Consider the following 26603-nt stretch of genomic DNA (forward strand, 5'->3'; position numbering starts at 1 on the left):
CTTCAAAAGTAGTGTTTTTCAAATATTAGACATTGTGCATGATAGAAACTTTCGTGCAAACAACAACAATATACCCAGTATTATCTCATAACGTGGGGTCTGGAAAGAGTAGTGTGTACGCAGACCTTATCCCTACCTTGTGAAAGTAGAGATTGTTTCCAATAGACCATCGGTTCAGGAAGAAACTTTCGTGCAGTAGAATAAAAAAATAAATATATACAAGCATATCTTTTAATCGAATTAAATGAAATCTTTAATTATGAAAGTATGTACTAATACAATATTTCTTTTATAAGTGGTGCTTTAAAGTTTTTAATAAGATTTGATCAAATTAAAATCTTTAGGCTTATTATTGGTAATCTTAAAAATTCCATATGACTATTATATAAGAATAATTTATAAAGATGTTTGTTGCAATTAAAGGTAAAGAGCTGGTAGAGAATGATAAAATATAGTATAACTTAAAAATTAGATTCAAAAAGTATGACTTTTATAGTAATACCTATTATATAGGGAGTACTGTATTTATGTTGGAATTGGACTAAATTCCAATTCGTGTGAAAAAATCTCACATTTTAGGTAAGGGGCTCCCTAATAAGTTCTGTCATTGTACCTGGCTAATGTCTGAGTGGAATAATTGAGCTAAAATTTGTGGATTGTATGCAGCAAACGCATCAAAGCGCGCTTCACGCGCGTCTCGGAGGCAATAGATGTTCAAGTGAAATTGATATTGATATTTTTTATTAAGGTCTCGGGGTGTAGTGTGCTCAATAGTATTACACTGCACAAATGGCTTCCACTAGTCTTCAACCTTTGTACAATCCCACATTATCACTCTCAAAACCACCATTGCTGAGTCTGTCGAAGAAGCAAATTTTCACTGCTAGGAGCCTAAATCAATATACAAGAAGAAATTGCTCATTCATGGCAAGGAACAATGAAAGACAATTGCCATTACTGCCTCTTGGCAGGCTCAGACTGAAGGTAGACAAACTCAATGCTTTTAATTTCGATTTTTTCTACTTCTATTTCCCACTTTTTTGTCGGTCTTTTTTTTTGTTTCTCTTCCTTAGCTTTTTTCCCCTCATAGGTTTCGGCATCTTCAGGAGAAGAAGCTCAGTCGAATAATGCTGAATCGGCGTATCTAGAGGAATTCAGTTGGTCTTCTGTTATTTTGCCGTAAGTTCTCCGCAGTATTGTTTCAGTCAATTATTTTGCCGTAAGCTACATAGTCTACTGATGAGTTGGATTTTATACATATAAAATTCAAGTACTTTAATTTAAGATTCTCGAGTTATGAGACATTTGATCAGCATTTTTCTTTCTGAGGTTATCATATTTTAAAGAAGAGGAAAAGAAGAACTCATATGACCTTATATGCAATCCAGAAGATCCTATATTGCAATCCTGGGTTAATAACTCAATTCACTGAAGTAAATTAAAGAGAATGAAAATAATTAAATAAAGTGATCGGGACCACAGGTCTTTAACTCTCGTATATTCCATATTTCTTCTTTGTTTTTACTAAATTATTAGCTTAATTCTCGAATGGTTTGGTAAATTAACTCAAAAATTGATAGTCTGATCAAATTGAAACTCTTTACTTATGGTGATTAGAAATTTATTAGTATTCATCTCCGCGTGACGATACTGTTACTTGATTGTGATGCGTAATTGCCTATACTCATGTATGTGATATTAAGCAGCAAGCTTTTGCCAGCCATACTCTTTAGATATACATTTTCTATCTAAATTCTTCCGTCTTGCTCTTTGTGATCTCAGTGAACTATTCGGAGATAAAAGTCAATAGAAACTGGTCATGTGGGTTTTAATGTTCAAATAACTATGTTGACTCTTTCGCTCAAAAAATATTCTATGGGTTTCCTTTTCAGATTGAATTGTTTTCCCCGTGCAAAAATAATAACTCATTGTCTCAAATGTCAGATTTCTCTTCCCGGCCCTAGGCGGTTTATTATTTGGCTATGATATAGGTGCAACCTCAGGTGCTACCATCTCATTGCAGGTATTTATCAGTTTCTTTGCTGTATCCCACATCATCTGTGTTTTACTATTCGTATACTATCTATTAAGGATTTACATTGAAGAAGTTCATTTATTGATGTATCAGTCAGCTGAGCTTAGTGGAACGACTTGGTACAACTTCTCTGCTGTTCAGCTTGGTCTTGTGGTATGCTTTCTATGTGGCATATTCCATGTGTAATTATTTCTCTGTCATAACAAATTTCTAAATATCAGTTTTTCTTCTTTCCCTTGGATATAGGTCAGTGGTTCCCTTTATGGAGCTCTTATTGGCTCCATACTTGCCTACCCATTCGCTGATTTCTTAGGTGAAGTTCACTTACTTAAAGTTTTGTTGAGTCTCAAACTTATTCAGAAATAATTGTAGCTAATTTTTTGGGTTAACTTCTGTAGGGAGGAGGAGGGAACTGATCATAGCAGCCCTTTTATATGCGGCTGGTGGGTCACTAACTGCCTATGCTCCAGGACTAGGGGCACTTTTGTTGGGCCGGCTTGTTTATGGGCTTGGAATTGGTTTGGTAGGTTTTGTTTGCTTTTTAGTCATCCCAGTTCCACCGTTTGTGCTTGCTATACTGGCTATTTCTCTGTCATAGCTTAATCATTGGATGAGTAAGTACCTGAGATTTTACATTTGATTGTGCTCATTGGCCTCATTTCAACAGGCAATGCATGGAGCACCTCTATATATAGCAGAGACTTGTCCATCCCAAATCAGAGGAACATTAATCTCTTTAAAGGAGCTGGCAATAGTACTGGGTATTTTGGTATGTTTATCTATATCTCTTATATTCTCATATCATCTTAATTGGACAAGAGAAATGGATCAAATTGAATGATGGAATCTCCAGCTGGGTTATTTTGTAGGTAGCTATGAAATTAATGCCGTAGGAGGGTGGCGTTACATGTTTGGATTAAGTGCTCCAATTGCTTTACTTATGGGACTTGGCATGTGGAGTCTCCCTCCCTCTCCCAGATGGTTACTTCTGAGGGCAATTCAAAGTAAAGGGCCACTGCAGGGATACAAAGAGAAGGCCATTGGTGCATTGAGCAAACTAAGAGGCCGCCCTGCTGGTGACAAAGTATCTGAAAAACAAATAGAAGATACGATTATCTCATTGAAAACTGCCTACTCAGATGAAGAAGCTGAAGGAAATTTTCTGGAGGTATTTCAGGGGCCAAGCTTGAAAGCATTTATAATTGGCGGAGGTTTGGTCCTTTTTCAACAGGTAATATAATTTGAGATAGATCTACTTCTTTTGCTTGTGATACTTTGCAGTTTCTGTGAAGAGCTATCAGCTGATGTTAAAGTAGTTTCTTGCTTTCAAGCTTATGTGGTAGTTTTGACAGATAACTGGGCAGCCAAGCGTTCTATATTATGCTGGTTCAATTCTTCAGGTACCCTGCTAATTATACTCCTTAAGTTTTCTCCTCATTAGTAATTTGATCTTGCAAAAGGTAATTTTGAAGCAATTTCTTATCAGAGTGCTGGTTTTTCTGCGGCTGCGGATGCTGCTCGAGTTTCAGTCGTTATTGGTATATTTAAGGTAAGTGAAGTAGCTGTAGCCAGGAGAAGCCTGTTATCTCTCGTTCAATAATATTAACCTGACTCTTTTATTCGAAGGACTAATATTCTGTTGGACTAGATTTCCCTCTGATTTTATGCTCTTTGTTTGCGTCGACTAAAATTATTCTCCTACAGTCACTAATGACGGCAGTTGCTGTCCTAAAAGCTGATGACCTTGGGAGAAGGCCATTGTTAATTGGAGGAGTCAGTGGAATTGTAAGCATCTAATCATATGATTTTGTACTTTAGATTCTTATCATTTTTCATCTAGGGTATTATTCTGCTTGTTGGTATGGTTTCCTAAAGAAAGTATTGCTATCTGTGTGGTGTGATCTACAGGCCCTATCGCTGTTTCTTCTTTCAGCTTATTATAAATTTCTTGGGAGTTTTCCTTTTGTTGCTGTTGCTGCTCTGCTTCTCTATGTGGGATGTTACCAGGTGATGTTCTTGTATATTCATGCTTGCACGAACAACTCTATCTATATATTATTATAAAAGCACGAATATTAAAACGCTAAATGTTGAACGACTTTTATACCATTTGAAAGTGAATTAAGTTACATTCTATGTTGGATAAAATTGTAATCTCCATGAATATTTTAATATTAGATGAACTAATATTTACGATTTTCAAGTTGGCTAAGAATTCATCATGTTCAGTCTCCTACCGAAACTGTCTTTGAGTTTCAATAATAAATACTTAACCTACTTTGGAAAAACTATTATCACTAAATTTTTTGTCCTAGTTCAACCAAGTTACTTAATTGATAGTGGAAATGCCTCACATACCTTTTAGAATTTAAGGTGACGTGGTGCACCAATTCTATTTGACTTGCAATTGGAAAATATTTGGCAACGACCAAGTGATCCTTTATATAGGACTAGCATAATTCTTGCTTGCTTAGATTCGTAATGACATTGTAACTCTTCCATCATGGGAGTTTGAATCAACTTTGGGGACAACCTATTGTAACTTGATTCCAAGTCAAAACATCAGGTGCCCCAATGTTTCTATAAAAGGACTCTTTCCGCCGATTACAAGCTTATAAATCCAAGTGTCTAGTTTATTTAATTGATAATGATAATTAACCATAACAGATCAACAAATCCTAGGAGGGAAGCTTCATATTCTTTTTAATTCTTCAGTTATGTTCTTATACCGTCAGCAGGTTAGAAGAAGTTTGTCGATGATTTTACTGGCAACGTCTAGTTCGAAATTTTTAACTTTGTTGTTCCATATCTATTTTATGTGTTCTAATTAAACTTTATTTAAAAACAAAATGAATATTATTGCCCCTATTTCTCCTCTCTTCCTTTTTTATGTTGTTGTTGCTTATTTGCTTTACGTGCTCAAGATTAATTGTTCAAAATAAATTTCAGAAGAAATTTGACTGAGAAGTACTTTCACATGTCCCATCGAGATTTATATTTCGAATGTTCTAGTTCCACCTTTTGTTCGTGCAATTTTATTATTTATCATGCCAGTCTTTTACTTTTTTTTTCATAGTGTTTGTCGCAAGACATTTGTGCAAAGCACGAACATAGAGATGAGTAATTTTAATTGTGTGTATATATGTACATATATATATATATATATATATATGTGCGTATGTGTGTGTGTGTATATATATGTAGGTTAGTATCCACTTTTTCTTATTCCTTAAATGCCCCTGTAATTACATTACCAACCCATTAGTAAGAGGGATAAGTCTTTTGACCCGAAAAATGAATAGTTTTGAAGGAAAGACAAAAAAGCCCATTCCATTTTTCTTGTTTAATGAGGAGGCAGAACTTCAGAAAATAGAAAAGTGGGCAAAATTTTAACCTACTACAGCCATGTATTAGGTTAGTGAAAACCAAATATATATACATACATATACACACACACCGAGTTTACTCCCTGAGCTTGACGCCAAATCCCTTTGACACACTTCTAAAAGACGGGCAGTTCTTTAGTCACCCAATCTTTCTAAAGTGTGAGTCCGAAAAAGAATGATACTTTTCTATATTTAGTAAAAGTTCAATTTTAAACTTCCATATTTACCCTTGATGAGATAATTTATAGCACACAAATTTCTATGGCTTATTTTAGACCACAAGTTTCAAAAGTCTTTCTTTCATTATTAAACTTCATGTTAAACACCATCATATAAATTGGGATGCAGGGAGTGTTATTTTTCTATATATGTATGTATATATCAGGTGATATTCGCATATACTAGACACATATAGTACGTTAGCATTGTATCCATCTTTTATCCCATCCAATATTCTCCTAACATCACAATGCCAACACACTAATAAGGGGGTCTTTTTGTTCTGTCAACAAAAACTTGTACTTGATTCTAATTCAATCCTATTCATTTGGTTTCCCTTTTTGCCCTTCCCCTGATTTCCTTCTCTCAATGTGCCCATGTTTTTTTTTTGAGGTGCAACTGCAGAAGATCTCTTTTCAATTTGTCATGATAGCCAGATCTTTTCTAAAAAGTTTAGTCGTTTGCTGGTATAGAACATAGATCACTATCTTTTTGGCTATGAACTGAAGACCTCATCTGAGACAACAATGGAGAAAAGAGTTCATAATGACAAATTTTCACTTTATTGGGTGTTCAACTGGTTATAAGTAAGAGTATGAGTTCAAGTACAATGGCAATCTTATGCTAAGGTGATTTTTTGTGAATAACGAATTGGGAAAAACTGAGAGAATGCTTTAATTCTCCTTTACATGATTATCACTAGTCCTGACTGTTTCCTTCGTGGCTCTAAGGGAGCCGTGACTGGTGCTCTTGGAGAAGATTGTGAAGAAAGGAAGGGGGGGGGGGGAATGGACTGGTATAGTATTTTGAATGAGAAGACAGAAATGTCCTTACTGTGTATCAGATGTTAAGGATATTTTGGGTAAATAAAAGGTGAGTACTACAGTCATGTATACATATACATATTGGCTGACCTACTAAATCATCAAAAGAATTAGATTTCATTACTAACTTAAATACTAGGGTATTGACCTTGATCTACTAATCTTCCTAGTAATTTCAGAGACCTTGTTTCCCCTCTCTGCTCTTTAATATGGAATACTTAATTGTTTATACCCCAAATCCATAAATTTTTAGCATATCACCAAATGGGCAGTACTGATTTCTTAGTAGGTTGACATACTCTATCTAGTATGTTTTGCGAGTTATTGATCTCTTAAAATTAAGAAAAAGCTTTTCCGAATTACATCTCTTTTATACCTAATCAATCAAACTAAACCTCAATCCTAACTGGGGTCGGGCGTATCAATCCTCTGCATCCAATCCGTTATATTGAAACACGTTTCATCCTAATACTACTCATATTCCTAATAACTTTTCTTTTTCTGGAAGTAGATTCCTATAGGTATTAGTAAGAGAAATATGTATAAGCTCTCATATTCCAGTGGCAATCCTAGAAGATATATTACATTATATGCATTTATTGATAGTAAATTACTATGATAAATGAATGTCTTTATTTTTAAAACCCCATTCAAAATCAGATCGTGAAATTCAATTTGAAATAATCAAAGTAACATGTTAATTTATGATTTTATTACTGAAGATTTTGATCATTAGAGATCAAAAGGTACATTGTTAATATGGGAATTCTACACTGAAGCAGTTATATCTTTTAAACTTGACATGCGTTTGTGTCTTATGCAGTGAGTGATTGTGGAGCTTCAGTTATGTTGCATCTTTTTGGTTCTTTTTGGTTGCGTGAACTGCTTGGGACTTTATTCTCTTCTATATTCGTTAGATAACCATATAAGATTGTGTTAGCTTTTTAGCTATGATGATTATAGGTACCAGTGAGGAAAGGTAATAGCTAAAATCGTTTTCATATTTGTAACAAAGCATTACATCATCTTGAAACAAGTGATTTGTCAGCAACTTTTCTATGTCACTGTAATGAATGAACTCACTGAAATATGTTTGTTCTATGGCATTGAAGATATCTTTTGGGCCTATTAGCTGGCTTATGGTATCAGAAATATTCCCACTCCGCACCAGAGGGAAGGGGATAAGTCTAGCTGTTCTCACGAATTTTGGTTCTAATGCAATCGTAACCTTTGCTTTCTCACCTCTGAAGGTAAGAATTGTTCTCCTGCAAATATTAATTCCAGAATAACATGTGTTGGATGATTATGGTTTCCACTTCTGTAGGAGTTTCTTGGGGCAGAAAATCTTTTCCTTCTGTTTGGAGCGATTGCTTTGTTGTCACTTCTGTTTGTGGTCACCTCTGTTCCAGAGACTAAAGGCTTGAGCTTGGAAGAAATTGAGTCCAAAATCTTGAAATGAAAACATAGTTTTGTATCCTGGAGCATACAAATAGAATATTACCTGTTCGTTAATATTGTATCAATTCTATCAGAATACATACTTTATGGTTGTTCTATAAATTATAAACTGGGATGATTTCTATGGTGGTGGTTAGGGGTGTACATAGGTCTGGTTGGTTCGGATTTTGCAATTACCAAATCAAACCAATTGTGTCGGATTATTAAATCTAAAGACCAAACCAAACCAATAAAACTCGGGTTTTTCACACTCGGTTTTTCTCGGGTTTTTGTTTTTTTCGGGTTTTTTTCCGGTAAAATTTTCGTAGAACAAAACATATAAATTGTGCTCAAAATATTTCTTTAATCCTAGTAAGATACAACTATATAAAGTATTTTCCAAGAAAATAATACAAAATATGAGATGTGTCATGGCATTATCCTAAAATATTCAACAATAAAGACAATAAAATTATGTAATATAAATATTGCTAATTAAAAAGCCACAATAAAAGTAAACATTAGCTAAAAGTACTAAGTCGTGATAAAATAAGTAGACTAATAAGGGAGTATTAATTACGATGACTAAACGTTAAAGAAAAAATAAAAATAGGTTATGCATTTTTATCTAAATTATCGCAAAACAAAATATAGATATTCAATACATTCCCGTTCATAGTATTGAATTGAATGTCTTTTGTTAGCATTAGTATTGATTTGATTTTGGTTTAGGCTTTTGTTAGCATTATTTAGTTTAGTAATGTTAATGGCTATTAAACTTATTCGAACATTCAAAAGTTCTGAGTCCAACCTTGAAATAATACCTTAAAAGATAAAATTATGAAATTTTTTAAGAAATATTTATAAATTACATTACAATAAGTATATTTATATATTAAATATATCTAAAATTTCTATATATGTAATGTCGAGTTGGTTTGGTTTCGGTTTGACTTTCTTTAGTTAAAACCAAAACAAACCAATTATGGTCGGGTTTTTTTTATAAACACCAAACTAAATCAAACCAAATCATAGTAGGGTTTTTTTTTCCGGTTTGACTCGAATTATCGGGTTGGTATGGTTTGTCGGTTTACTTTGTATACTCCTAGTTGTGGTATTGGCTTGGCTGGCTGGATCAGCGAGAGGAACTTTTAGAGTTCCTGGCATTGAACTCATGATACTATTAAAATTGTAGATTCAAATTTAATTTGTTGAAATTTTAATTGTTTTTCACATATATGTCTATGCTTTGTGTCTATAATATTGGGTTCAGTTGAACCCATATTTAGCAGCTTATAATTATCATGCATTTCCACCATTTGATACAATCCATACCTGTACATTCCGAGTTTCTAGTAGAATTACACAAACATCTGGCACTAGTCACAGGTAAGACCAAATGAGGCATTTAACGCCTAGAAAATAGGGAAAATTTCACATTAGAATAATTGGGGTCCCTACTTTTCAATTTTATAGCTCATGTTTAAATTTATAATCAACAAGCCAAAAAATAATAGGTTAAGATTCAACATCCAACTCCAATAGGTTCTCAAAATTACTATTTAATTTTTAAAAAAAGATTCCTCATGCTTTTAAGTTAATTTTCGAATCAGTAACTATGACTCAAATATTAGTTCAACAAATCAAATTCATTTGGGTGATGAAAATTAGATTTTCAACAACTTTAAATATGTGGGTTTAAATTTCGAATTTGATTTTGTGAGAAATTTGGAGTGGGTGTTATTTAGACTTATTAGAAATAGCATAAGGAGGTTGTATATAAAATTTGAAGTCATTTAATGGAGATTTGGATTGGTTTTGAACAAGAATTGCAACTGAAAATCGTGGAAGAAGTTCGCCTACAAACGCTTGTATAAAGGTGTATAAAAGTGTATAATAGTGTATAAGGTGTGTTTCTACACTCATATACACTATTATACAAGATTATACATAGTTATACAAAAAACTGACTTCCTCTTCTTCCTTGCGTCTTTTCTGAAATTTAACTTAAATCTTGCTCAAATCTACTCCAAATCATTTCAAATTTAAATTTTGAACTCTTTTTGATATTTTCAATCAATTGAAACAACACCCAATCCAAACAATTAACAAATTCAAAAAAACTCATTTTCGAAAGCAAAGCTTTAAATGGTCTTCAGTAGTGGACTTCTACTCTTCAATTTTCTTACATTGCAATCAGGTGACACAAGAGGAGAAGCAAAAAATACACGGACCCTTGAAGCATATGTAGAAGATGTGAGAAGAAGAGAGAGTGAAAGCAACGGTTGTGAGAACATAGATTTAACTCCATAGCTTTTAGAAACAATGGTTGTAAGAACACATATTTTAAATTTGCTGGTGCTTTCAAAATATGTACAATGTGGGCTAGGTCGCGTAAAGCTTAAAAACATGGGCCATTTTTTGTTATGTTGTGAAGTCATATGTATTTTCTTGTAATTCTTTCTAGAAAATACTTACCCGCACATGGTGTTTACACTATATTATGCGATTTCACATGAAGAGGTGAACATTGAAGTGATAATATATACACCTAAACTTGGTTAAGTGAGAAATGTGCGTCTATTAGACAAATGGGTTGGTTCATCAGTTGGTGTAAACATTGAGGTGGGATAATTTTTTTTCATCTTAATATCAGGGTTATACCTAGAGTCAAACAAATAATAGTTCAGTTTACTATCTACTCCGGCAAAAATTGTTTTCACTAATTTAATAGGACATATTGGTTTAGCTACCTCCCAGTGAGGCAAATGAGAAGAACTCTGTCATTTCGTTTTAGTAAAATATTGGGAATATCCAATCACAATAGTTCCATTTGATTTGTATCGTGTTCAGAATTCCCAATTCATTGTGGAAACCATCTGATCAAATTCTAGACAAGAATCCTATATTTCTAGACTAAAAGAACTCAAACAACAGTAGTAATAACTATGCCTCAATCCAAAACAAGTTGAGGCTAGCTATATGAATCCTTACTTCGCTCCATTTGATGCCAGCCTAGGCGAGCACGACCCTACAATATCTATGTTGTGAGAACTCATATATTAACTAGTTTTATGCTGGTTGTCAACTTACCGCAACCCTCCCGTTTTATCCGGGCTTGAGACCGGCAATTTGAGCAAGCTCACACCTAAAAGAACTCTAAGTCAAGATAATTACCGCCAGAATTCACATCTGGTCCTGGCATTCTTTTACTGCAAACTCCAACAGGGTTCACTTCCTGATCAAAAACTCCAACTGGGTTCACTTGCTTAAACCTCCCTGGAAGCTCTGCTTCAACTTGTCTTGGCACTTCAGGTGGCGTACTGCAACGAATCAGGGCCCAATTAACACCTTCAAAGAAAGGGTGCTGCTTGATCTCACTTGCTCCTCTTTTCACCCCAAGCCGGCGTTGAGGCTCTTTGACGAGCAAGCCACGTATCAGATCGCGGCTGGCATTACTGGTTGCAGGAGAATCAGGAAATTTGAGCTGTTGCCCAACTACATTGAAAAGAGTTGCCCTGTTGCCTGATCCCTTAAATGGGGTCTTACCATAAAGTAATTCATGCAGAAAAATGCCAAACGTCCACCAATCAACTGCACTGCCATGGCCTTCTCCCTTGATAATTTCAGGGGCCAAGTATTCATGTGTCCCAACAAATGACATTGACCGTGCTGCAGTAGGTTCTGCAACTAGCTCAGGCATGGCATTAGCAGGAAAACCAGGCTCGGTTCTGGGCTTTTGTGACCTTTTCTTGCTTTTTGAAGGAAATAATCGGGGGAGGAAACATGTCGGCTGAATGCATGAAGAAGTGGGCTCAATACAGGCTGGCTGCACACAGAATGCAGCTCCTCGTTTAGAGGGATCACCAGATGAGGCCCTTATGACTGTCGGTGAAACTGTACATTTTAGGGATAGGTCAAAATCCGAAAGCATGATGTGGCCATCGTCACGCACTAGAATATTTTCAGGCTTTAAGTCTCTGTAAACTACACCAAGCATGTGAAGATATTCGAGGGCCAATAGAACTTCCGCAGCATAAAACCTGTTGCATAAACAGGGTTAATTCAAGCTTCACTAAGGAACTCAAAAACTCAAGATAAACAAAAGGGTTAAGATTCTCCAAAGCCCCAGAGGAAACCCAAAAAACAGAAGAAGAGGAAAAGACAGCTAGCATAAAATATCTCCTAATCATATTACTGGATCAAGCCATCCTACCCATACAACAAGAGTAGCTATGTATCTATCGGAAACTAGTTAGAGTCGACTATTCGATTCCTTAATATTCATTTTACTCCATTTGGAGCCATTCCATTCCAATACTCACTAATTAGGAGTTTTCTAACAGCAGAGGTTCTCTACATTTTGAGATATAAATTCTGACTAAACTAAAAAGCTCCAGGCAAACCCAAGGGAAATGTAAGTGTACTAACAATCCCAACTTGTTCGTGAAATTAGACCATATATCATATGGTTGTGTCATTCGTGTGTATGGGGCATGCTATTCTTTGTTTATTCGTGCAATTTCATATCCTGCCCATCTAATACGTAATTAATTATCCTCCTGTTCTGCTCAGTAACCAGTGACAGGGAAAAGGCAAATGAAAAACAACTATATGTTCCTGTCAGGATCAAAACAATATGGTGCCACAAATTGCAAATATGGATCTAGTGGAAGAACTTGTTCAATATCAAAATCCTGAGATAATAAACATCTAACTTAGTCCAAGTTGGCATTTGCATGAGAGAACCATAGCAATAACAACAAACCCAATGTAGTCCCACAAGTGGGGTCTGGTGAGGGTAGAGTGTACGCAGACTTTACCTCTGCCTTTATAAAGGCAAATAAGCTGTTTCCGGTAGATCCTCGGCTCAGGGAAAAAAGGGAAGGAGCAATAATAAGTCAACCAATCTGACAACCGAAGCGAATATACAAACTTAACACTAAGTAATGCAAACAGAAAAACCGAAACCAGACAGCAACAAGTAATAACAGCAATCTAGGGATGAGAAAACCTTAGCCTGAGTTCATTTTCCATGGAAGGAAGAAAGGGTTGAATCAAATGTGGCATTCTATGTCGGCATATATGAGATATTATTCAGTAAGGCTACAGTTTTTATGGGCATAACTAGAAACTGATCTGCAAAATGCTAACAACTCACCTCAGTGTATGAGTAACAGAAGCATATCTACTGGTCAAGCACCAGTACCAAATTAACATAACAGTTTAGTACCCATATTGCTGAACAGTTTTCTCGTATTTGGTACTATTTCTGTATTGTTAACAAAAATAACATTTGGATGAAAACTAAGAACCAGAATACACAGGGAAGAGGACTTATTAAGAGAGCAAGACGGCGTGAACTGTGAACAAACACGGGCCTTTAGAAGCATGATACCACCAGTTCATAAAATCTCTATTTTTCTCTAAATGAGTATGTTGTTTAAAGATCTTAATATTATGAGCATTCGCCAAATGACGCTGAAATAGAATTTGGGTAATAATCATTAAGACTGGTCTACTTCCTCCACCAGTACTACTAAACAATTAGAGAAGCAAAATGTCAAGAAAGTCCTTTTCCAATAAAGCACGCATACCGCCAAACATAAGGAGTTTAATTAGAGAAAAGAGTGAAGAAATTAACCAGTAAGACGAATAACTAATTGCAGAGTGCTAACATTTACCAAGCTCTGATTCAAGAGAAATGGACTTTATACCATACAAGAACTGTACCTTGCAGCATATTCTGAAAAATGCTTCCCAGGTTGTCGTTGTCGTAGAGTATGTAGATCTCCTCCAGGGCAATATTCCATGACCAAACATGAAAATCGGTCAGTCTCAAAATGAGTATACAAGGTTGGTAAGAATGGGTGGTCTAACAGCTGAAGGATTTCTCTTTCTGTCTGAGAACGGGTCAATTTCTTCCTACTTTCAAGCAATGCCTTATCCATCACTTTCATCGCAAAATAGCACCAAGTCCCACTGAGTTCAGAAAGATAAACAGTGCCAATGTCACCACAACCAAGTCTTTTCAGTATCCTAAAGTGACTCATGCCTAATATACCATCACGTGCTCGTATTGCAAGAACAGCCTTGCATCTCGGATCATTTCCTTTGTGAGGCTTATTGGCACTGCCAGTAATGTTACTCCAGTTACTATCATCACTAAGTTCAGTGCTATCACTTGCTCTGCTAAAGCTAGTTTTAGCACTTCCTAACGAATCCCCCTGAATACTCAGTTTTGTACCCTCACAGTTCTTGTCCATACTAACCATGCCATCACTCCTATATGTGCTTGTGCAGCTGTTGGCAGTGCTCATAGCTGTGCCAACACCAGTACTTTCAATGCTACTATATGGACTGACATTACTGCTCGAGGGTAGTGATGCATCCCAAACACATTCTTTTTCTTCAGAATCAGGTGGTAGACTTGCTTCTGTGTTTTGAGATGAACGAGGAACCATAAATGCAGAGGAGACTGCACCTAGATCATTTGGCTTTTCAACCCATCTCTCTGCCGGTAAATGAAGAAACGAAGTTGGTTTCATGTTAAGAAACTGGATTGAAAGATCATCTGCGGAAGGACCCTTCAGAGACATGCTTTTCACTAAGCATTTACCATCTGTTTCATTCGGACCAATTGGTACATAAACTGGTCTCATTAGGTCAGTATCAACAGGTTCTGGAGGATGACTTGCTCCGTGAAATGAAGTAAAGCCACTATCTTCGAGCGAATCATCACATCGCTTGATTGAACCAGCGTTAAGCATAAGTTCCTCATGCTCTAGATAGAAGTTGTCTCCTTTGCATGTTTGAAGAGGAACAGTGAAGTTCATTTCTAGGAAGTCATGGGCATTTGATATAGTTCCCACCTCTTTTTGGGAAGTTGAGTAAATATTTGTCACCTTAGCCTCACTAGGGTAATCTGCTCGTAGTTTTTCTGCTTCAGGTATCCTTTTCATTTCTGATTGCTATTTATCATCACAAGTATCTCACTATGAGAAACTCTGTGGAACTGCAAAAATCAGTAAGAGTTGATCCATACATGAGTAACAACGCAAATAAAATCCAGTAGGATTGTTTCCTATTAGAAGTATTTTAAAAAATTGTATCTTTTTAAGCAGTCATTGAAAGAAACAGCACATTGTATACTGTGAGAGAGTAATTTCACTAAAAGAAGGGAATTCCATATTCATCCAATATGAGCACACAGAAATATCACACACATTTTGCAGGTTCTTCATATTTCAGTTATCAGTGCTTAGTTGCAATATCTGATTAAGTAATTTAACAGCCAAAAGAAAAAGAAGATTGAAGGGTGAGGCATACTGTTGCAGACCCAAAATCATAAAAAGAATGTTGCTTTGTTTTAACTTCTTACGAGATTATTCACATTACTCAACATGATATCAGAGCGGACAGTTCTTAGAATCAATTCTCACTGTATCTACCAACAAGATAAAAATCAGAATTGCACATGAAGGGAATTGTTGCAAACTTAAAATAACTAAAAGGAAGTTTTCCTACTAACTTATAGACGAGGTATTCACATGAATCAACACATTACTTCTTTCATATTCCTTCCCCTTCTTTTCATTCATCGGTATTCAGGTTTAGAAAGGAAGGAAAAAAAAAAAAAGCAAAGACATTGTGCTTGTTTGGATGGTTGTTACCCATTGTATCGTATCATATTGTTACTTTAAATAAAATATTTGTTTTGATTGTTATTTTAATTATATTGTATTGTGTCGTTAAATCCGTCGTTACATAACGACGAAATGTGCCACTTTATGTAACGACCGATTTGGTGTGGTCGCATCGTTACCTTGTCTTTTTCTCTCAATCTCACCCTTTATTATTATTAAATTATTTTATTTTATCATTTACCCTACCTTTTTATATAGTAATTTTATCTATGTATCATAATTTTTCTTTATAATATTGCAAGTTTATTCTTCATATTGCTGGTACGTGATATCATGAAACAATGACAAACGACACAATCTATTCAAACATTGTATTTATCAAACGATACAGTACAATGCAATACAGTACGATACGATACATTATGAAACAATGCGTAACAACCATCCAAACAAGCAAACAATGCGTAACAACCATCCAAACAAGCTGTAACACACAAACACAAAACATCTCACCTGCAGAATCACTTAATTAATCTTCACAAAATTTCGACAGTTCCAGAAGGGGAGCGTTGGCGCAAGGATAAAAGTGCCGTGTGGTCACGTGTTCAAGCAGCACAAATAACCACTGGTAGAAATACGAGGTATGTGGTCCGATCGTTCTCTGAACCGCGCACGTCACACTGGGCTGCCCATTAAATTTAGACAGTTACAGGGACTACAGAATGGGATAATAATACTCAAGAAGCTGCAGGGATTAAGCAACTGGACAAAAAATGGCCAAAAACCTCTAACCTTACATTCTATTTTCTGAAGTCATTGACATAAAATATACTGTACTAGCTTGAATAGACAGGAATTACTTGGATTGTACGCAAATCTTAGAACCCAAATTCAAAAAAGCAATTAACAAATCGGTGCCAGAAAAAGTTTTTTTTAATAAAAAAAGTACGGCAAGAGAATCAAATTGAAACCAACAAAAAGGAAAAAGAATGAAAAAATAATCAAAGAAGCAGAATGTACCACTAGTAGTAGCACAATCTAAAAATTTTCCCTCTTCGTTTCTCTCTCACCCAGACACAAAGTGGGTATTTGGCAGTAAATATATTGCTAAATATTGAAGCTATGGCAATAGCTGAAAATGTAGAATATAGCCGTTCTAAGCTTATAGAGGACAATATGAGAAACATAGGACAGAAAAAAAAGAGTGTATTATAGTGCTGAGGAACAGAAGCTTTTGCTTTCTCTTCTTTCGTGGTTTTTGCGCTAGCTTTAGTCATGTGTTTTCACTGACGACACACAGTGAAAGTGCCTGTATTATGTGTGTGTGTGTTTTTTTTTTAAAAGAAAGGAGAGAGCGAGGAACTGAGAAAATGCAGTTAATAAATCTCAGCATAACATTTTGCATAAGTAATACTCCTATTATGTTTGATTTATTGTAGAAAGGAAAAAAAATGGTGTACAAATTAATACAATATGTTGTTGGCTTTACTGAATTTTGCACGTCTAATTGCATAAAATATGTGGGAATTTGTGTTAAATATAATATAAAATAAAAATAACAACAACAACAATAGTAACCCAATTGAATTCCACAAGTACGATATGTGGAGGGTAAGTAGACTTTACCCCTATTTTGGGAAGATAGAGAGATTATTTTCGATATGCCCTCAATTCAAGAAAAAATAAAAAGAAATAATGGGAACAAGTAATATAAAAAAAAATAGGCCAGAAGGATAGTAATAACAATCTCAAAGTCAGAAGTAGATGAAAAGAAGCGATAACAACAACAAATAGTAACAACAACATGGTACTAAGAGACCTAAGCGGAAGAAAATAGGAAAACAACACGAAATGCTAGCAATCTAAGACCAAAAACTACCATACTAATCCTAATACCCTCGATCTGTTACAGAAATACAGTCGACTACCTACTAATATTTCACCCTAATTCTTGACCTTCACACCCTTCTATCAACGGTCATGTCCTTGGTAAGCTACAACCGCGTTATGTTCTGCCTGACCATCCCTCCTCAATACTTTTTAGGCCTCCCTTTACCTCTTCTCATACCCACCAAAACTAACTGCTCGCACCTCTTTAGTGGGGCACCCGAGCTTCTCCTCTTGACGTGCGAGAACCATCTCAGTCTTGCTTCCTTCATTTTGTCCTCCACGGGGGCCATGTCCAACTTAAGCCGGATATGCTTATTCCTAATTTTATCCAACCTGGTATGCCCACACATCCATCTCAATATACTCATCTCTGCTACTTTCTTCTTCTGGATATGAGAGTTCTTGACTGGCCAACATTATGTCCCAGACAACAAAGTCGGTCTAACCACCATTCTATAAAACATACCCTTAAATTTCGGCGGTACATTCTTATCACACAAGATGCCGGAAGCTGACCTCCATTTTATCAACCCCGCTCCAATACAATATGCAACATCTTTGTCAATCTCCTCATTCTTTTGGATAATAGACCCAAGATATTAACTTTCACTCTTGGGTATGACTTGTGAGTCGAGCCTCACATCCATGCATGCTTCATCTATCGCCTCACTAAACTTGCACTCCAAATATTCTATCTTTGTCCTACGCAACTTGAAACCCTTTGACTTCAGGGTCTATCTCCAAACCTCCAACATCTCGTTAACACCACCTCATGTCTCGTCAATCAGTACAATATCATCTGCGAACAACATATACCATGACACCTCCCCTTGAATGTGGTGCGTCAGTTGTCGCGCCCCTTTTTTTTCCTAAGCGAAAATCGGGTCTATGACATTTGGAGAGACAACTCATTCCTTTTGGTAACTGAGTTTGAATTTGGAGAGTCGCCACCTAATGATTAGGGTGCATTAGGACACCAAAAGAGTTCGATTTGAATAACCAGAGATAGGGTAAAGGTTTGAAATTATTCTAAGGGGAAGGTGTTAGACACCCCTCAGAATCTACTAGTGTGGTTCCCGGCCAGACAATTATTGTGAATTGAGGTGTAATTAACGTATAAGCAAATAAGGCTCAAATAATAGGGGATTTCAACACATAATGGTTTGAAAGTAAGCAAGTTTTGAAAGAACAATTAGAAAAGCTGATTTTTTTAGAATAAAGAGTTAAATTGCTAGAAGAATAAAGAATAAAGGAAAGGGGGTCATAGGTTTATTGAAAATATGGATCACCCCACAGAACGTCCGGCAATCACTCCTCAATGAGGGGCTACACGTGACATTATCGCGTGGTCATCATATCCATATCTACTGTTCCCACCCCGTTAAGGTATTAAAACGCGGATTGGTCTCGATTACTTATTGCATGCTATTAACCGTCCCATTCCTATCAATCCCGGAGGCACTTAGGACTACTAATCCTAAAAGGGAGGGATGCTGGGCTTATTTGGAGTTTCAAAGGTAAAAATTCTAAGGCGGCATACAAAAACACATATTGCATATAAAAGGGGAAACACATAAGCATATAGGCTCAAGTATACCTCCTCGAACAAACACATAAAGTAGCATGTCTTACACATACTGCTTAGGTCTGATTGAAAAGCATTAAAGACGAGGGAGATGAGATTGTTGAGGCAGTTTTAGTTTATTGCATAACTCAGATAAGGAGTCCGGATCAGGCCTGCCTGCTGGTTGTAGTGATTAACAGATTGAGTTTTACAGTTATTATTCTAAGGCTTGCCTAAGTGTTTATACGGGGTCCTATAGGCATTATATCTACCGAATTTAAAAGGTGATGAGATAGTAGAAGCTTGAAATAAATTATTCGAAATCCTATAAGCATGCTTGTTAAACCTTGTTAAGCGAGGTTATTAAGAGAAGCAGAATGAACAAAAAAACTAAACTGGTTATAGGTTCTGCAAGTGGTAATATCTACTGTTACTGACTTTAATTCCTAGGAGCATGTTATCTAACATTGACTGTGAATGAAGGCGAATCAGATTGATTTAAGAAACCCCTATAGGCATGATTTCTATGCATTACTCGTTTTAAACCTTATAGGTATGACATCTAAGTGAAGTTTGAATATGCAGAATTAAAAGTACCCTATAGGCAGGTTTTCTACATAAAGTTAAATATGCAGAATTAAAAGTACCATATAGGCAAGTTTTCTACGTGAAGTTAAAAAAATATCCTATAGGCATGGTCTCTAGGTGAAGTTCGAATATGCAGGAGTTAAAACACATATAGGCATGTTTTCTATCCTTGCATGCACAGTTACCCACCCTTTTCACTATCCAGCCCCAAGTATTTATTGCAACTTATTATAAACCAGAATAACAAACTACATCAGAACAGAAAAATACAAAGAAAGTACAACCAGAGGAGGCCTAATTCTTGACTTCCTCTCTGAGTTACGGGATAAACCAACTCAAAGACCATTGATCCAAAGCCTTTCTCCAATTTGAGTATGTCAGAGTTCCCTAAGAGACTCAATGGGACTCGGGACAGTGCTCACACCCAAATTGTATTACCAGAATAGGGACAAGTACAATATGGAAGTGCCAGCCCTTAAGTGTCCAAGTTCAGAGGGAGCTCATGGGTCCCAAGGCAAGGCTCACAAGAAGGGGCCAGAACTTAAGTCTAAGAGAGAGTGGAAGTGCAGAAACAAAATTTTAAGAACTAAGGAAGTAAAGGGGAGGAAAGAGGTGCTGGGAAACAGTTACAAAATTGATAACTTCACATAAAAGGGGTTCAGGGATTGGGAGCTTGCAAAGAGCCTATGTACTTAGGCACTAGTTAATTTTGGGCATGCACATCAATAGGGAGTGTTGTTATGCTTACAAAATCAACTAGAATACACAACATATAGTGGTAACATAGAGGTTTGAGTCATCGACAACAATACTCAATACTGTCATGCCTCAAACAAGCCATCAGTACCAAACACATTGGGGTAGGGGTTTAGGATACATCATAAATTCAGAACAGGCAGAATTGCTAAAATAAGTACTGAATTAAACACAAGCAGTAGGCAGACAAACAGGTAAAAGGATTAAGTAAACATATTGTTGTGACACTGAAATCATAATCAGAACATACCAGTTCAGAGAAGCAAAATATAGTAAAGGTAGGTAGCAGAACTTTGAAAACAGGCCACATTACAAGTAGTAAAGCAGAAGAGAGTGTTTTTTGAGTGTAAGTGATTTTAGAACTCAGAGTGTTCGTGTGTGTCTGTGTCAATGAAAGAGCAGGTTATTTATAGTTTGAAAATAAGTAGAAAATAAGGCAAGAATCATAGCTTAGCAATAATTATGGAACTATGTACCAATTAAAATCAAATCAGTATAAGGACTTCCTTTAATTAAGGAGTTGAAATCAAACAGTAATGGGCAGAAAACATTTAAGGAAGGAAATCAAGTAAACATCAGGTGCAGAGTAGATAATTAGTGGTAAGTGCATAGATGTTTTAATTAAGGGAAGAATCTTTGAAATACTCGGTTAGCCAAATAAGGTAAGAAAACAAAATAAAGTTGCAGCATATGAGACAATCGAAAATCAGTACATAGCAAATCAGGGAGTCAAGGATTTCAAAATCACTGATTTAAGGAGAGTGACATGGGTTCCCATGAATAAACAAATAAACCAAGTCAAAAATGGGAGAATTGAAAGTCTAAGGAAAGTTTTCAAATAAACCCAAGAAACAGAGGAATCAGTAAGGCGAAACAAGGAAAGAGCCAATCACTTAACACATGAATGCAATCAAAATTACATAAGGAGGTTTGAAATCAGTCCAAAATTGAAGGTCATTTCAGAGGGAAATTCAGCATATAAAAGAGTGCATAAGTATTAGGCATGCAAGGATGAATTTAGGACAAAGAGAAGCGTCATGCAATCACGAAGCCAGTAAATAGTGGACTATCGAAACATGGTAGTCACATAGGTCAATCTTAGTAACTCAGTAATAGAGAAAAGAGAGAGTATCAAATAGCATGCAAAGGGGGTCAAGTAAAAAGACTTTTCTAAAAACTGTAGTCTAGTTTCAAGGAAGTCAAAATCATATAAAAAACAGAGGATAAAACAAAAAGATTTTGAATCTAGTCGAGCAACAGATGAGGCAGCTTCAGAAGCTCGAATAGGTCCAAAGAAGATAGGGTTTTGAAATCAATCGAATTCGGAGCATGACGACCAAGTAAATCACATAGCAAATAGCCTCAGAACTCGACTGAACCCCAGATTTTAGGGTTTTCACCATCAATCGAGTTCTAGAGATGAAAATGAGTAAATCAGACAAATACTAACAAAAGTAGATTCAGAAACCTCAAAAGAAACTAAGACTTTTAACATGTAAACTCCAGTAGAAGAACAACATAAAGAAACACAGTAGAACATGTTAAAAATCAGAGAAAGCTTCAAAACAACTTTAACAAAACCTAAATCGGAAAAGACAAGGGGTTTTGGAGGCAAAGTTTTGAAAAAAACCTTGAGAAAAGAGTTTAGAAGTTTAGAGTAAACACAGATCTAGAACAGATCTAAAGAAATCGGAAGAACCTCAAAGGCTAGGGTTTCGGAAGAACCCCAGATGGTGAGAAAGGCTTGGAAAATCATCGATCTTAAGCAGAGAAGTCGAGAGTCAGGCTTTAATGGCCATGGCTGGCCGGAGTAAGGTCGAAAGTGACTGGAAACAACCATAAAAATGAAACCACCAAGGTCTGGACCAAAATTCTTCGAGGTCTGGCCTTGAAACCATATCAATCGGGCATGTAGGAGCCAAATGAGGTAGATACAGGCCTTCAATGGCTTCAGAGGCCATAGATTTGGGAGATTTTCAGGGGGTAATTGAGGGCGGAGGCTAGGATTTGAGAGGGAGTTTGAGAGAGAATTGGGAGAGGGGGAGAATTCAAAGGCGGCTACAAGTGAGAAAATGATTAGGTTTAGGGGTTAGTTCAGGTTAAAAAAGGAAGGGGCATATGTGAGCCGTTGATCTACGCGATCAACGGCTGGGATTAAAAGGGAATCCGGGCGGGTTATTTAATTGGGTCATAGGTCGGTTCAGATAGGAATTGGGTCATGGTAATTGGGTTTAAAATTGGGTCCAATTGGGGTGTCAAATCCGGCTAAAACTGAAATGAAAAATGGGCTACCATTTAAATAACCATTTTTCCCTATTTGATTTACAAAAATAGTAACATAATTTTTGAAAATAAATTAAAGTTACTAAAATGATTAATAGCATATAACTATCAAATTAAAAATATTGGACCTAGTTTTTTTTAGATATAAACGTAATTAAATCTAAAAAGAGGCTAATATTGCAATTATATGCGATTTAGTTTTAAAAATACTAAATAAATTTGTAAACATATGCAAAAATCACATTAGCTATATTTTGGTATAAATAGGAGATTCCTATAAATGAATCACCAAAAATAATAATTTGGAGAATAATTATTGGGGTTTTATGGATAAAATAGGGCATTAAATTAATTAAAAAAAATCTTTGAAAATTAGAAAAATAATAAGAACATTTGGACATACTTATATATGCATAAATATGCTATTTTGAAAGTATTTGCATATTAAAAATATATAGGAAAAAATTGGGTATCAACAACTGCCCCTCTCTACCCGAGAAGGATGAAAGAGTTGTCGGGTAAAGACATGATAGTCAATTTTGACCGAACGAAATGGTTCGAGGAGACTTAGGCCGTGCTCTTGCTTTTGAGTTGCCTACATATCCCTGGTCTTACAGGAATCAGGCCATATGTAGTTCAGGATCCGTCGGTGGAGTATGCGATGGAGACTTTTCAAGAACGGACTCAATATTAATGACGAGGTGAATGGTTGAAGGCTGATAGGGCTACGGGAACCGGAGCGGGATCGCTCCTGCCGAGACGGCCGTTGCTCGCCAGATTTCCTGCAAATAAGCAATACAAGCATATATGGTGAGTAATTTAAACATGATGCTAATTCCCATCGGACAATGAAGGCTGTCTTTGGGCGGTTAGGATGACGTCCTTAGGCCATGATATCCTGGCCATGAGGTGTATAATAAAGGATTCGTGGGCCATGAGATGATACTCTCGGGCTATGAGAATGATGCCTCCGAACCATGATATGCAAAAGATTAAAAAGGGTCCTCAGGCCATGGCATGGCGTTCTCGGGCTATGAGAATGATGCCTCCGAATAATGATGCCTTTGGACAATTTGGTGATCTTTCAGCCCATGAAATGCGATAGGTGGCGATCTTTTAGCCTATGAAATGCAATAGGTGGCAGTCTTTCAGCCGTGCAAAATGTAGAGGTGGCGATCTTTCAGCCATGCAAATGTAGAGAGGGCGATCTTTCAGCCATGCAAATGTAGAGGTGGCGATCTTTCAGCCTATGCAATGCAGGAGGAGGTAGAGCTTAACCTCGGAAGGCAGAATGGTAGCCTTATGCAATGCAGAAATGTAGATGGAGACAACGCTTAATCTCGGAAGGCAGAATGGTAGCCTTATGCAATGAAATAATGCAGATGGAGGTAGAGCTTAACCTCGGAAGGCAGAATGATAGCCTTATGCAATGTAGAAATACAGATGGAGACAACGCTTAGTCTCGGAAGGCAGAATGGTAGCCTTATGCAATGCAAGAATACAGATGGAGACAAAGCTTAGTCTCGGAAGGCAGAATGGTAGCCTTATGCAATGAAGAAATGCAGATGGAGACAACGCTTAGTTTCAGAAGGCAGAATAGTAGCCTTATGCAATGCAAGAATGCAGATGGGGATAGAGCTTAGTCTTGGAAGGTAGAATGACAGCCTTATGCAATGCAAGAATGCAGATGGAGGTAGAGCTTAACCTCGGAAGGCAGGATAGTAGCCTTATGCAAAAATAAGATAGCAAATGGTAATATAACTTTCTTAGCTGATAGCAGATTGCGATATTGTAACTGTTGGGGATATTGTGCCTGCTGGGGACACTATTGTGTGCGGATAGCAACTGTGAGTAAGTGCAATGGTTCTGAGAGTTGTATTCCTAAACAGTGTTTGTCTCGTGAGTGTATCGTATATTCGATGATTTTGCAATTCAAGTGCCCGCATCCAAAAAATCGTGAGTTTTGTAAAAAGGGGGGCGATTAGTTCGTATCCCCCGCTGGCTCTGCTTGACCTGCTCGGCTTTGAACTGGTGATACTGTATGTATCATTGGGGTAGCGTTGCTAAACAATGCAATTTTAGTAATAGACATGCATGATTTAGTAAAAATATGACATAATAATAATAATAATAATATTTTAGATGAACCGATAACTGTGACGTGGTTCAGGACATTGCAACCTCTCTTGCTACGGAATTTTGAGGGTCCTCCTCAAAATTTTGCCCAAGTTTAATGGGTTGATGTTTTTGATTGTTGCTTGTGATGATTGACTAAAATCAACTTCGGAATTTTGAGGGTCCTCCTCAAAATTCTACCCCAGTTTCCAATTGCGGGGGAAAAATGGAAATTTTATTGAATTGTGACCAAACCCATAGGGCTGCCTATGTATCCCCTCTTAAACAGGAATTAGGTCAGGCATAGTTCAACTTACATCATATAGGAAAGCATAAATATTACACATAGTAACACTTGACGGCATCTGAGTTGATGGGCTTTGGCCAGACTTCTTCGTCCATTTCTGCAAGTATGAGGGCTCATTCTATCAGAACCCAGTGAACCATGTACGGACCCTGCTAGTTGGGAGAGAACTTCCCTTTTGCTTCATCTTGATGCGGGAAAATCTTCTTTAATACCAGTTGCCCCGGTGTGAACTGTCTCGGCTTGAATCTTTTGTTGAAGGCTCTGGACATTCTGTTCTGATAAAGTTGACCATGACAAGCTGCATTTATTCTTTTCCCATCTATAAGGGCTAGTTTCTCATAACGACTTTTCACCCACTCTGCATCATCGAGCTCCGCTTCCTGTATGATCCTTAGGGAAGGAATTTCTACTTCGGCGGGAATGACGGCTTCTGTACCATAAACCAGCATATAGGGGTTTCCCCAGTTGATGTGCGGACGGTGGTGCGATACCCCAATAAATCAAATGACAACTTCTCATGCCACTGCTTATGCTTCTCTATTATTTTCCTCAATATCTTCTTGATATTCTTGTTGGCGGCTTTTACGGCTCCATTCATCTGAGGCCTGTAGGCTGTTGAATTCTTGTGTGCGATTTTGAAAGTTTTACACATAGCTTTCATCAAGTCACTGTTGAGATTGGAGCCACTATCAGTAATGATTGACTTTGGAATACAGAATCGACAAACAATGCGGTCGTGGACAAAGTCTGCCACGACTTTCTTAGTCACTGCTCTGTAAGATGCTGCTTCGACCCATTTGGTGAACTAGTCGATTGCTACTAGGATAAACCTGTGCTCGTTGGAGGCGGCAGGCTCGATTGGTCCAATAACATCCATTCCCCAACCGGCGAATGACCATGGTGAGCTTGTTGCATTAAGCTCGTTTGGAGGTACCTTTATCATGTCTGCATGTATCTGGCAGTGGTGGCATTTTCGGACATACTGGATGCAGTCTGTTTCCATAGTCATCCAAAAGTAACCAGTTTGGAGTATCTTCTTTACTAAGACAAAACCATTCATATGTGGACCGCAGGTCCTAGCGTGAATTTCCTCTAGTAGCCTGGATGCTTCTTTTGTGTCGACATACCTTAGTAACCCCAAATCAGGAGTCCTTCTATACAGGATTCCTCCGCTGTGAAAGAAGTTGTTGGACAACCTTCGAAGTGTGCGTTTCTGAGTAGGATTTGCAAGTTTTAGGTATTCGCCTTTTGACAAATATTCCTTGATATCATGAAACCAGGGCTTTCCATCTGCTTCTTATTCAACATGGGCACAATAAGCTGGCTGATCATGGATCTTTATTGGAATAGGATCAATGAAGTTTTTGTCTAGATGTTGTATCATGGATGACAAGGTAGCCAATGCATCGGCGAACTCATTCTGGATTCTATGAACATGCTGGAATTCCGTCTTTATAAACCTCTTTCTCAATTCCTGTACATGATGCAGATACGGGAGTATCTTGGAGTTCTTGGTTGCCCATTCTTCTCGTACCTGATGTATAAGCAAGTCT

The 26603-nt window shown here is 36.8% G+C and overlaps 2 protein-coding genes across 3 annotated transcripts; one reads left to right on the forward strand and one right to left on the reverse strand.

Annotated features, from left to right (window-relative positions):
- Positions 1-673: 673 nt before the first annotated feature.
- On the forward strand, positions 674-8046 carry LOC104229061 (D-xylose-proton symporter-like 3, chloroplastic). Its single transcript, XM_009781634.2, has 14 exons — positions 674-984; positions 1091-1179; positions 1945-2023; positions 2129-2188; positions 2282-2348; positions 2434-2558; positions 2703-2804; positions 2889-3266; positions 3388-3435; positions 3522-3584; positions 3740-3820; positions 3944-4042; positions 7577-7714; positions 7789-8046. Exons 1-14 carry the CDS (start codon positions 790-792, stop codon positions 7921-7923), a joined length of 1659 nt encoding a protein of 552 aa, XP_009779936.1. The 5' UTR covers positions 674-789; the 3' UTR covers positions 7924-8046.
- A 2624-nt stretch (positions 8047-10670) lies between these two features.
- On the reverse strand, positions 10671-16877 carry LOC104229063 (serine/threonine-protein kinase D6PK-like). 2 transcript variants are annotated; one of them, XM_009781637.1, is made up of 4 exons: positions 16568-16877; positions 16061-16232; positions 13635-14916; positions 10671-11944 (listed from the first exon to the last, which is right to left on the reverse strand). In XM_009781637.1, exons 3-4 carry the CDS (start codon positions 14861-14863, stop codon positions 11050-11052), a joined length of 2124 nt encoding a protein of 707 aa, XP_009779939.1. In that variant the 5' UTR covers positions 14864-14916; positions 16061-16232; positions 16568-16877; the 3' UTR covers positions 10671-11049. The 2 variants fall into 2 exon arrangements, with proteins under 2 accessions (XP_009779939.1, XP_070011688.1); XM_070155587.1 differs by having other exon boundaries at positions 16345-16877.
- Positions 16878-26603: the final 9726 nt, after the last annotated feature.

The sequence above is a fragment of the Nicotiana sylvestris genome, chromosome 8, assembly GCF_000393655.2.
Source record: "Nicotiana sylvestris chromosome 8, ASM39365v2, whole genome shotgun sequence".
Taxonomy (NCBI): domain Eukaryota; kingdom Viridiplantae; phylum Streptophyta; class Magnoliopsida; order Solanales; family Solanaceae; genus Nicotiana; species Nicotiana sylvestris.

What these genes read in the sequence shown, in the direction of transcription:
- LOC104229061 (XM_009781634.2), top strand. Translation starts at nt 790, where the DNA reads ATGGCTTCCACTAGTCTTCAACCTTTGTACAATCCCACATTATCACTC. An exon ending in GTTTGGTCCTTTTTCAACAG is followed by an intron (nt 3,267 to 3,387) that starts GTAATATAATTT and finishes TAGTTTTGACAG; the next exon opens with ATAACTGGGCAGCCAAGCGT. An exon ending in ATGCTGGTTCAATTCTTCAG is followed by an intron (nt 3,436 to 3,521) that starts GTACCCTGCTAA and finishes ATTTCTTATCAG; the next exon opens with AGTGCTGGTTTTTCTGCGGC.
- LOC104229063 (XM_009781637.1), bottom strand. Translation starts at nt 14,863, where the DNA reads ATGAAAAGGATACCTGAAGCAGAAAAACTACGAGCAGATTACCCTAGT. An exon ending in TTTTCAGAATATGCTGCAAG is followed by an intron (nt 11,945 to 13,634) that starts GTACAGTTCTTG and finishes TTTATGCAACAG; the next exon opens with GTTTTATGCTGCGGAAGTTC.